The 12,862-nt window shown below is 38.7% G+C and overlaps 1 protein-coding gene across 10 annotated transcripts in view; it reads right to left on the reverse strand.

Annotated features, from left to right (window-relative positions):
* Positions 1–412: 412 nt before the first annotated feature.
* Positions 413–12,862, reverse strand: part of ppargc1a (peroxisome proliferator-activated receptor gamma, coactivator 1 alpha) — a 310,153-nt gene continuing 297,703 nt past the window's right edge. For 5 of the 10 annotated variants that reach the window (XM_044097169.1, XM_044097172.1, XM_044097171.1 and 2 more), the window contains exons 9-13: positions 10,944–11,036; positions 9,521–9,641; positions 7,301–7,422; positions 6,834–6,985; positions 414–3,414 (exon numbers count right to left, since the gene is read on the reverse strand). In XM_044097169.1, coding sequence (XP_043953104.1) covers positions 3,311–3,414; positions 6,834–6,985; positions 7,301–7,422; positions 9,521–9,641; positions 10,944–11,036 — 592 coding nt within the window. In that variant the 3' untranslated portion in view covers positions 414–3,310. Of the gene's footprint in view, positions 3,415–6,833; positions 6,986–7,300; positions 7,423–9,520; positions 9,642–10,943; positions 11,037–12,862 lie in introns of all 10 variants that reach the window. The other 5 variants (XM_044097176.1, XM_044097175.1, XM_044097178.1 and 2 more) reach the window with 3 other exon arrangements.

Consider the following 12,862-nt stretch of genomic DNA (forward strand, 5'->3'; position numbering starts at 1 on the left):
CCAAGTTTTTTAATTAACTTGCATAGTCATGATGTGGAGTCAAGTCTCACACTTTTACTGTAGGGTTCTTACTTGAAGCAATGAATGATTGGTGAATTTCAAAGAAGTAAAATGTAGGCTCCTTCATACAGCACACAAATTCAGCGTTTCTTAAAAATGAGATTGTGCCATTATTCACCGTCAGCCGGCCTTCATTTAACTCTTTGAGCCACTGGAACCCAGGAAGAAGAGAAAATAGATTTATTGTAAATTCACATTTGCAGTAATTTATTTAATAGTGTTTAAATCCCGGGGTCCAATAAACGCTCTCTTGGATTTAAAAGCATTAGATATAAGCAACATGACTGAATATCTGCATCAACAGTGTAAATTCACATACCAGCGTCAGGTCAGAACCTGCCCACCGACCTCAAAAACAAAACAAGCACAAACCTGGAAGGAAACATCTCTCATCAAATCAATTGAAACAAAAACATCATGACATAGAATAATGATAGCCGACACGCTTATGGATGGACAGTTTTTCAAACACATTTTCCCTTTATTGGCATGGTGAGGCTGATGAGAATTGCACATAAAAAATGAAAGTCACAAGAAAGTCATACAATAGGTAGAACCACAAAGGCATTGGTAAGGACTTGGCAGAAGGCAACGTGAATAGGACACAAACAGGTAGCAACAACCCCTAACCCTTCCCCAGAAAACACGCACAAACGCACGCACACGTATACGCAATCACACCTCACACACACACACTTACCAATGAACATTATCGTCCTTTCAAAATAAACATGATTACAAAACAAATGTTTAAGCAGTGGCAACAAACTCAACGGCTCCCATTATTAAAAAGCCTGCCAAAGTGGAAATTTGAACCTGGAGGTGTTATAATATATTGCTACTCTAAGCAATTTACAAAGCATTTTTACTCTTTTTTTTATTACAATGATTAAAGCCACATCTATGAAATGGGACACGACACCATTACCCAAACGCTGTACATACAAGAACAACAAAAAAAAAAAGTTAAACATTATCATATATATCCTTCAACCAATCTTGGACTACTTGCATAAAGAAAATAGCCGTTTCTTGTCTGTGCAGGCAAACTCCATGAAAGGGAGCCTGTGATCAGCTAAGCTTTTATAGTCGGTTCTCTCATTACTTGGCTTGAGCTAAAAACAGGATATTAATTGAACCAGAAACCGCAAGGTTACCTTTCATGTCACGTTGACGGCGCTGTGATATCAGGACTTGGTGAGGGGAGGGCTGAGTTAATGGCGTAGCAGCATGTTAAAGAGAGTTTCTTTTGGCTTTTAGAACGACATTTAAAAAAAAAAAATAAATAAATCTGCCTGTTCAGACAGCTGACAGGAAGGTATTTAAAGACTTTTAGGATTTAAACCAGCCGCTGTCCTGAAATAGCCATGCAACACACAACAATCAGCTTCGACTGGGCACATTTTTACACACACAGGGTAGAGTTAGAGTCGGTCACGTTTGCACAGGATGTCACAAGGTAATGCGTCTGTCACAATCACAGAGACTGAGCTACATCTTGGATAGGAGGGCGGTGGGTTAGGGTTAGTGGAAGAGTCCTAACTACACCAGCGACTGGGTAATGGGTCATAGTCCTTAAAATCGCACAACATCAGGAGCTAAAATACAACTCTGAAAAATAATTTATTGCCTTTTTTTATATATGTTTTTTTCTTTAATTTTTTTAGCATAATCGCCACTATCGTTTATCATCTTTTTATTAGAGTGAATAATATCAGTGGTATATGTGTTTTACATCAAATACAAGATCTTTATAAAATCCAGGAAAAGAAAATTTGTAAACTTTAGTTTGGCATTCACATAATCAAGCATGAGCGGAGTGATGATGGCAATTTTTAAGTTTTCGCAAAACAATTCCTGCAAAATCATTTTATTGCTTCATGTTCTCTGTAACCTATTGAAAACAAGCAAACAAACAAACAAAAAAAAACAATGCTAGAGAAGAATGAGGGGCCTGGCTGCCGGACTGATCAGCTTGATTGTTTCGGAAGGCATAGTAAGGTAATAACATCCCCACCAAAGCGTTATTTATTGTACACCCTGTCCAGTGATTGCAAGTTAAATAACACAAATCAATTGACATGAGACATAAATAGGAAAAAAGAAAATTATTACTGAGGTACGCCATTGTCAAATGGAGTCCATAAATATACTTTGATTCAAATATTAAAATAAATACATAAATATATCTGTGCTGATTTATTGTTTTCTCTCCTATCGATGGTAATCACAGAGTCTTTAGAAACAACAAAAAAAGCAAATAGATCACATCATGATGAATGGTGATTAAAAATAGGGAACAATTATGAAAAAACACCTCAAAAATGCATTTTAAACTGGTTGTTTTAGGCAAAAACACTGATTGACAAACTTTATAAACACATAAAACTATACATGGTTCGCAGTTTTTTCCCCACTGAAACAAAAGAATTTAAAAAAAGAACATTTCTTCACATGCTCTTACAAAATGAGCAATCGGACATGTCTAACTTTTTTCTTTTTTTACAATCATGTCATGTCTTCTAAACATCATGTAGGTGTACAATATGTTTTACAGTATTGTAATTACTACAGATCAACATTCTGAATTAAGAAATTTTCTCTTCTTTTTTTAAAAAAGGCTGCATTTTACAGTGCATAGCTGTAACAAATAAAGAACTCTGATATGTACATAAAATAAAAATAGTCCTTTTTTTTATAGCATTTGTAAATACACAGCTACATTTCTCCTTTAAAATGTAGACAACAATGTTACCCTCTGAATTTTATCTGTCCAAGATTCATTTTCAACACATTTCTGTTTTGTAATGTAACACCAGATCCAAAATACCAGATTTAAAAGAGTAAAAGGGAAAGAAAATCAACGGTAAAAGAAAACAAATCTGGATGTTTTTACTTCATTAGAGAAAAAGAATTGTGGGTATTGTAGTACTTGGAGAAAAGGAAATCAAAAAGTTTTCTTTTTCCTTCTATCAACTGATTTTACAGCAGTAGAGTGCATCCAACTGTGAGAGTTCACTGGTATTCCCAGGATGAAATGTTTCTTCCCAGCTCTTCAGCAGCTATGTTCATGTAAACTTTTATTTTTAATATATTCATTTATATAGATATAGGTCTATAGACTTATTCTCAGGTGCTCTTTGACAGAGCATAAAACTTCTGGTGGTTTCGTCGTCCAAGAATCGAGAAACAACGTTGAGGTATAAGAAGTTCCTCTTTGCAACACAGACATCCGGCGCCACTGAGCTGGTTACCTTCTCAGGCTGCACTGAGCCTCTTTCAGCAAGCTATCAAAATCCATGGAGTCATACTTGCTTTTCGTGGAAGTCGGATCAAAGTCGTCCGAATGGGAGTCTGGAAAGGGGGCGGGGTGGGGAGAAAGGTTGTGGTTAATGTTAAGCAGAAGAGCTAAACTTAGAAGTCACCTTTGGTTTTGAATCTTAATCTGATATTCTAACAGTGCTAAGCTAACATCTTGTTTGTCCCCTGTCTATGGTATAAAGCGAAATGCAACGGTGCAAAACTTCCACAAAATTATAAAGAGGAAGATAAAAGCCTTACTAATTTACAGGTTAATGGCCAACCTACTATATACTCTGTCTAGCCTAAAGGCTCAGACCAACCGCAGTAAAAGGGTAAAAAAAAGTAGTCAATCAGTAACTCTTAGTTATAGTTTCAGTGAATGAAATCTGTTACCAATACCCTCTAAAGCTTGCTCAACCAGTATGAGTATGGATTTTTACCATTCCAAAAAAACAAATGCTATACACCTCACCAGAAATGACCTGCAGTTATGTTTTAAAACTTTACTTTGATATGCAGAACGATTTCCTGAAGGGAGTTGGGTTAGTGTTGGGTTTAACCTTAGTAGACCCAACAACAAACATCTCTTAGCTGGAAAATCTGGCATTGAGTAGAAAAACCATCAACTTCAGGATGATAGATCCTTCTGGTTGTGCATCTGGTCTATGGTGGATTTATATTTTACATGATACAGCTTTAGAAAACTGTTTATCTGCTGTAAGTCATTCCTTAACCTGGACCTTCATTTTTGTCCTACTTGTCCACTTTTAAAAAATTTTAAGCATGCACTTTTATTCCTTTCCTTTTTCCATTTCATATCCACAAGGCTGTAAAAATATTTGGTTAGAGGGAAAATAACCAAATATATGTGGTGTGGTTGGCTTTCTGTTTTGACATATTCTGAACATTTGTGATGAGAAATAATTATAAAAATTGTCTAATCTAAATGATATTAGAACATGTTTCCCCCTGATTGCTGTTGTGATCCACATTTAAAGCAGACAACTTACAAAATGTGAAAGATTACGACTCTTAAAATGGTTAAAAAGATGCAATACTTCATAAAAACTTGAAAAAAGTACCAAAAAATTAAAAAAGGTCAGTAAAGAAAAGCTCAGGTTGCAAAATGCAAGTCTATTTACCCACCCATACATATGTGGAATGATAGAACACATGTTGAATATCAAGTGCAAAGTCTGGAACTTTGGACAGAGGCGACAGTATTAAACTGCTGGTCTCCTGTATGTCCTGTTTATCTTGATCGACCTGATAATATATAAAGAGTATCTTATCTGACCCAACAGACAGCTTCACAAATGAGGCCCCTACAGGGCCCAGCAGCACACTCTGCGAGCTTTGAGAAATGGGAACGACCGTGGCAGCTATGAGACGCCAGACTTGATCTAATGCATTGGCCGAGGGCTGATTCGTGTCTCACCGCACACCTTGAGGGATGAAAAATACCCAAGTGCTCTACTAAAAACTAATGGACACTGTCGCAAAGACAAAAAAAAAAGACTAGGCAGAAGTTTGGATACATCAGTATTAGAAAACGGTCCTCTCACTCTTTTTAACATGTGCTATCAATATGGACAGACGAAAATAGTCTGCTCTTGACAATAAGACAGTTGAATGAAGGCCTTTCCATTTCAGTAGACTGATTAGTCAATTTCAGCATAATGCCTGTCCTCGAGGCTCTGGGATAAGCAGTTTCTGTTTGTCATGTTCTCTTTAAAAAGGGTAATGGCTGGAAATGTATGGGAATTGCAACATTTATTTGGAAAAACTCTTTCTCTTAAGTGACCCATTGACTCTCTTGAAGCAGGATAATTTAGAATTCTGTTCTCTTGTGTTGTTGCTAAAATGTCAATACTTATCTTAGATTTCATCGCCAAATAGAAGACACGGTCTTTTATTGCTGTGCAAACACCTGAAATTGCAGGTCATGTTTCACATAAGATTTAAACCAGTTGTTCCGATACAGAAATTATTTTATTTGCTAAATGCCAAAATAATGAAAGACAAAATTTGTTGTTACTTTCTTCAAAGTTAGAAGTTTATATATCCTATGTTGGGTTCAAGAAACCCAACAGTGTCAAATTCTACCATTCACTCAATTTTGAAGCTATAAGCAGGATGGCAATGTGTCAGTCCTCATACTGTTTAGGTAGGATACAACCTCTACAACCAAAATCTTAAATAATCTTAAAGCTTCAGTCTAAACAGGCAGAGGCATTAAGCACACCAGTCCATTTTATAATTTTAGAGGTATTAGCAGAAAGGTCTAAACCTCATAGAACGTTTGAAGGTAAACCTGAAAACATGTGCAAGCTCAAAGCAGCCGAAGTTGAGGCCAAATTTCAGCGAAGAAGTGGCAAAGAATAAAATATAATTCTACAAAAATATTCAGGAAATAAATTAAATTTCTGAATGGCAAAAAAGGTGTAAAATGTCTCCCTATTATTTTGTCATTTAGCAAACAGTAATAATTTTAATAATCCTAACTTAAACAGAAAGTTTCCTATGATTTTTTGTGAGATCAAAGGCTGTCTCCTTTGCAGTGTATTTATATATCTGGCTTCAACAGTATCAATCTTTAGTCACTGCAGCATTATCGGAGGAGATAGAAACAACTCAACTTTTTTCACATGTCAAAAGTAGGGCTACATGCGAGGGGGGGGAAGCCTCGATTTCACTGATTGCTTGCATTATTTATCAAATACATCATCAAAAGCATCAGTCAACCTTCTGCCATATTTATTCCAGCTAAATCTATGTTTGAATGTTTGTGTATGTTCACCCTGGGGCATTAGATGAATAGTGCTATTCTGCAGTCTTCCTCGAGTCCCACACAGCCAATAAAGGCGGTAGGGTGTGTGCATAGGCAGACGTAGCTGGGGTGGTTGTGTAAAAGAACAGCCTCTACGTCTCGTATAGAGGCTTTTACCTCCAACGGTCGACAACAGATGGACTTGAAAACTGCTGAGACCTCCTCTCACCTTCCTCCTTCTTACCTCAGCTCTTTTCTACTCTTCCTTTAATACTTTCCACTTAATTTACTTCCTCGAAACTCCTAAAGGCATTCCCATGTTCGCGCGTCTATCAGTGCATGAAGCCGCTGATGCTTTTAGGTGCCATCTTTAACCCACTAACGTAGAGAAAGAAGAAGCATGCATCCCGTGTCCGAGTGAGTGATGGAGTACGTCTCATTTTCCTTAAGATACAGCAGCTACAAGCGGGAAGGAAATGGAGCTCCATTCTCGACATGTTCCCAGGCTGACCTTTGCCCTCACTCTGCAATTTTCAGCCTTAAAAGCCTTATGGAGATGTTGAGCTGAACATGGAGGGGTATGCTTGCATCTGGAAGCCTCTACTTACCCCTTACCCTCTTGTTATTTTACTGACAGCCTTCTAGTTACACTAACATGCTGAATAGCTGTCCGTGAAAACCCCCGAAACGCAGCACTCACCCAAGTCTGTGTATCGTGATTTGCAGAGCTGCTTTTGTCCGTCAAAACACAACTCGAACTGAGGCTCGTTCGACCTGCGTAGGGTGTGTCCGTTCTCAAGGGCGGCAAAGGCGTCACAGGTGTAGCGGAACATGATGAAGCCAAAATTGTCCCTGGTCAAAAAATAGAGAAAGGTGACGTCATGTTGCCGTAGGACAGTAATGACCCAGCAAAAGACCTTGTCTTAGAAGATGATTGTGCTATTTATATGCAAAAGAGAATCAATAAAGGTGTTTCTTTTGTACAAAGATGAGTCAGGAGAAACTTTGGTATCGCAAACCTCTGTCTTTGTCCCTTGCAGTGAAGTTTAGCAATCCAACTGAGTGATTATGTTTTGTTGCAAAGTCTAAAATAAATGTCCCCCTACTGATGCCAGACTACTGCTAAGATGCAAACCGATGAGAAGGGGAAAAATCCCGGAGCCTTACCCATCGTCCCTCAGGTTCACTGCACATTCTTCAATTTCCCCAAAGACTTCAAAGCGGCGCTTCAGCTCTGATCGGCTGCAGTCGGACCTCAGTCGCCCCACGTACACCACCCGTCTCTCCTCCTGCTCGTTAAAACAGAAAGACAGAGCCGGCGCGAAGAGATTAGAAGATGGTGGTGGTGCTGGAGGGAGGAGAACTGTTTTTTTTTTTTCCATTTCCCCTTTTTTTTCTTCACTAGGCTTAAATGAATTGGTCTTGATCACTCCTCTGGATACCGCCGCTGACTATGGCCTCCTGTTTTCGTTCCCCCTCTCCATCTGACTGTTTGCTTCCTTATCTGATGGGCGTAGCAGTTTGGAAGCGCCTTCAATCTACCTTGACACCGCAATTCCTCTTTTCTCTCCGCAACTCATCAACCTGAGGCAGAATGATTTTTATCAAATGATGCCGCGACTTAAGTTTTGGGCTTGGTTCCTCTTTTGCTTAGTCTAAAAATAAAGCCACAGGCTGACTGAGTCATACATCTGAAAAGGCAGCTTTAGTTGCAACACAAAGAAATGCCTTTTTTCATACTGGAAGGCTTTTATTATTACAAAAACATTTGCATCCAAATAACATTAAAAATGGCATTTTGTGAGGCAAATTTCTAGGTTTTCTCTTTGAGATCTGGCTGCCATTATAAATAATTTGATGATTAAGAGTCAGAGTAAAATGGTAGCTGGCCTGCACTTTCATAGCGCTTAACTAGTCCAGAGAACCACAAAGAAATCTTTTCACTCATTCACACACACATTCACACACTCATGTCAAGCTGCTACACGACAAGCAAAAAAAAATTGTTGGTGTTTGAGTATCAGAAACAGATGCTTGAAATATTTCACTGTGTGTAATTGATATATGTTAAAAATCCATATTTTGAATTTAATTACAGATCTAAATGCACTTCTAAAGGATATTCCATTGCATGAGATCTAATTGCTGACTGCATGCAAGGGGAGATTCAAGTTTTGAGGCATTTAATAAATAGAAAAAAAACCCCAATCTTGAGAAATTTAAGAACAAACTGTAACAGGCAGCAGTGAGTGGCTTTGATTAGTTTTAATTGCATCCTCTAATCACTTAACTCCTGAGGCTATTGTCAGTTGTATCATTTATGTATTCATTCACTTGCCATTACTGAGGGGAGTCCACTGTTGCAATTTTAAACACCAAAATGTAAACAAATGTAAGTCATCATATTAAACCCAAAGTTGACTTTTGTGTTGGTGGCTTTCGGCTGAGAAAAATACAAATGAGCTACAGATTACTGTCCACCTTTCGCCACTCTGTCTTATGCTTAGTTTCAAAATAAAAACGAGTATTTGCTGAATTAGGGGGTTTGATGCTGACAGATGATAAATAGGTAGCCTTTTTTGTGATGGCACCCTGAAGGCTGCTTGTGTTGTGTGAGTGCATATATAAGCAAAACAAGCGGGACAGACATTTGCAAAATTTCTTTTTTTTTCTCTGTGGCCTCCCAAAGTGTATTTGACAGCTTCAGCTCAACGGTTTTGTGAATGTTTGCATCTTGGACTCTGAACCCCCTCCCCAAATAAAAAAACAAAAAACCTCAGAGCACCCTAAGCACAAGCTCGGGTTACTGTATCATTTTAATGTGTGTTTTATCAACGGGCGGTAACTGTGTCAGCCTAGTGGAAAGCTGAATAATTTCCCACTGAGACAAGGAGAGGGGGGTAGATAAGGGAAAAATGCAATGTTCACTGAATCATGATAAATTGTGAAATAGATACAGAAAAAGGGGGAAAAACTTAAGAAATCTGTGGACATTCTCTCTTTTTTCTCTTTTTAAATATCCCCTCCTTTTCTTGCTGCTATTTTCACGCTGTACCCCGTGGTGTGATTAATAGCAGTCGACAGTGTTTCCAGACGACAGAGATGTTAAAAATACGCAACCCGGAGATAAAGAGGAAGGGCCTGTCGCCTGAATCATTCAGAAACTCAGTTTGTATGTATTCTTTTCTGCAGAGAGATGCTCTGGCACCTAGCACAGAGCTGGAGGCTGTCTCATCCTCAGTAATGTGTGTCTGTGGGAGGTTTCTGTGGGCTGTGCCACAACACTGATTACATGTGCTCTTTTATCAGTGTTGTTGCAGGAAGATGGAGTCAAGTCAAGCTTAAAAAAAAAAGGATATGTGACTTTAGATGTGTCAGTTGACTCACTATGGCTTTTTGCCTTTGCTTCTCCCTCTGCTCGGCCCTTTCAAACTCCCGCTTCTCATAATCCAGTCGGTACTCCTCCCTCTTAAGCCTCTCGTGCTGGTACTCCTCGTAGCTGTCGTACCTGTGCGGGAGAAAAGAAAGCGAGGTGTGACATCCGTCTCGGTCGTCCCGTTCTCCCCCTCCGCGTAAACAGCGGCCTTCCTATCCACGCTTATGAGGAACAATTGCCAGCATCTGACAAGGACACATCTGCCGACGCTAGAGAAGTTTGTCGCAAAGTGAAGGAGATGGACGTATTATTAAGATGTCTTTTCACCATCGCTGAGAAGCCTAAGCCTCCACAGGATGGGCCCGCGGGAGCGCCGGGCGAGCGGCACAGTCGGGGACCCAGGCAGCTGCAGCTGTCAGCACAACTTCACATGTCATTACTTTCTGCTTAGTTAGGGCTTCATCAAGAGGGAAAGCACTGCTTTCTCCCAACCGCCCCAGACTAGTACAAGACGTGTCCACTAAGTTTTCCACTGATGAGCGGCTCTTGGACTTGTCGGGTGTCATTAGGGAAGCGGATGCCAAATCGGTTCAGAGTGCTGAGATGGGGTCAGTCTTTGCCAGTATATCTCTGCATATGAAATCCCAACCCTCTGCAGCGCTTCTCAGTAAACTCCAAATGCACTTAGTCGAAGACGTGGCAGCAAAAAGCTGCGAGGGTCTTCTAATGAGTGTTGCATGCATGTGTGCAAGTATGATTTGGAAATCTTAAGGCACAAGAACATTTGTATTCAAACCTCATGAGTCAATAGTTTGTGAAACAATCTTTTACTGCAGTTAGACCTTAGGGCTTTTTCTCTGTCAGCTTTGTGCTTCTTGAGACATTTTTTTTATTTCCAAAAAGCGTAAGGTCATTCAGATTGGATGGAGAAGAATCTGTGAACATAAATTTTCAAGTTTAACACAATTCCTAATCAGATACAGATCTGGACTTTGGCTGGACAAATGTAACACTTAAATAACCATTTTATTGTCGTTTTGGTTGTATATTTAAGGTTGTTGTCCTGCTGGAATGTGAACCTTCCCTTGCAGAATCTAATGACTTTTCTTCCAGGATTGCTGTATATTTAGCTCCATGCTTTTTCCCGTCAACTTTGGTCAACTTCCTTCTCCCTGATGAAGAAAAGTATCCTCATAATATGATGCATCTATCGCCAGGTTTTATAGGAGAGATTGTGTTGTGCATGCACTTAAAGTGAACAGAAGAGATAGGTGTTGCTGGCTGAATTTTGTCTATAACGTCATAAGTCTTAGGAATTTTCTCTGGAAATTTGCACGCATTAAAGATTTTTCTTTACCTGAATCACACAACTAAGCTTAAGCTAACAAAGCATATTAAACAAGAGGACTGAATAATTCATACTGAAAGAATTACCTTGGCCTGCGGCTGAGCGGAGATCGAGACTGAGGGTGAGGGCTCTTATGGAATCTGGAGCGGACAGCGTTCAGATCTGAGCTATGATGAGACCTGAAGGTAAAACCAGAGAAAAGCGGTAAGGATGACATTTCTTTCCACTAAAACACATTGCTTTCAAATAAAACAAAGCTGTTCACTTCTCTAAAGCTTTGATTTAATCATGCCAAACTCTTACATTTGCATTCAACTCCCTTTAAACTCCACCTAGTCTTCATGTAACCCAGTAAATGTTGACAATTTATTGCCGATTTCTTTTTTTTTTTTTCCACAGCTGAGCTGGCTTAGATGTGTGCTTGTATCTATGTTGTATGAAGATGTGGTCAATAGTTTAGACCCTGGTGGCCTGACTGTGGAGCTTGTACGCCTTTCTCTCCTTGAGCTCCTGGTGCTCAATTATTGAAGTGTTCCTGAAGGAGGAACACGTAAATAATAGAAAGGGAGACGTTTGGGAAGCAAAGGTGTGCTTCTTCAGACAGAAGGTACGTTAAAACAAGGTGCAGCATCCTCTTCTTTTGCCAGCTTTCCGGTTTTCAAGGTGATTTCAAATAAATTCTCATCTTTTATTGCAGTAGTTTTATCTTATCTCATCTTTAATTTGAGTGCTTTCATTTAGTGGGTGGGGTGGGAGGATAAACATATTACGAAATAACACAACTAGTGGCACCATTTCTGTTTACAATCAAACAAATATAAGATAAGCACTTTTATTTTTATTTTAGTCAAAAGCAAAAGTTCATTAAATAATTAAGTTATTTAATGCTTTATCAAAGCTTGTAAAACCTTACTAAATCTTTTTTTTGTTTGTTTGTTTTAATATTTGTATATAATTTATTACCCCAAATCGTTTTGTCCGTTCAGATTTTTTTGAATTCCAAGTTCTGTAATGAGACCAAACATCTTTCATATTCCTAAATATTTTTTTTTAAATATTCCTATAATCATGTGCTTAATTAATACATTTTTAATAGTTTAACAGAAAAATAACCTGGATGTATTGGGATTCATTTTAAAAACATGGCTACATATTTCATCCATAATAGAATGCTGTATTGTTAACTATATTAAGAACAGATTTTGTTTTGTGGCCATTTTTGGCAATAATTTGCTCCTTCCAGAGGTTTGAAGACAGTCTTCTCTGCTCCAACAACAGGTCAACTGAGAAAGAAAGTGAGCATCTTACTATTTCAAACCTTCATTGTTTTCTGCGTTACATCAGGTGTCAGGTGCAAGGTTAGAATGAACACATGGCCTTCAAGTAAGATGTGTATTGATCTTCTAAGGTCAGTAAGTTGCATCAAGAAAATAAGCTACCCATATAAAATTGCCCATATTTACAATAATAAGAATAATAATTAAAAGGGGAGCTGAGACAGACAAGCTGTGTGCTGACTGGATCTCACTGTTGTAAGAACTGCACCAAATAAAAAAGATTCTCATGGCTGTGTAGCTTGGATTGTCAATAAATCTAGAGGACAAGGTATAACAATGAAAACTAATCCAAGAGCACTGTTTTCCTGCTGTGATCTGACTTTTTTTTTTTCTTTTTCGAAACTCCAACCCTGTCTGTGTCAGATTTTGATCGAATGCCTCGAGGCTATTACAGTATAATTTACAAGCAAGTTGGTGTAGGATGAAGAGCAAGGGTCTGAACAAGATAAAGTGATTCTATTGGCTCTGCGGAGTAAACTGACCTTTCAGTAATCATGCAAACAAAGTGAGTCACTGCAGCAGAGTCCACCACTGTGAGCCACTCAATGAAGCACTGCTGACAAACTCAATTTATTCATATCATTCTCAGTCGCGTGTTTCTCCCTCTGTTTTGCTACCAAAAAAAAAGAAAAAAAAAAAGAAAACCCTCCCTCGGCACTGATCAAAGA

This window comes from Gambusia affinis, linkage group LG18 (genome assembly GCF_019740435.1).
Source record: "Gambusia affinis linkage group LG18, SWU_Gaff_1.0, whole genome shotgun sequence".
Taxonomy (NCBI): domain Eukaryota; kingdom Metazoa; phylum Chordata; class Actinopteri; order Cyprinodontiformes; family Poeciliidae; genus Gambusia; species Gambusia affinis.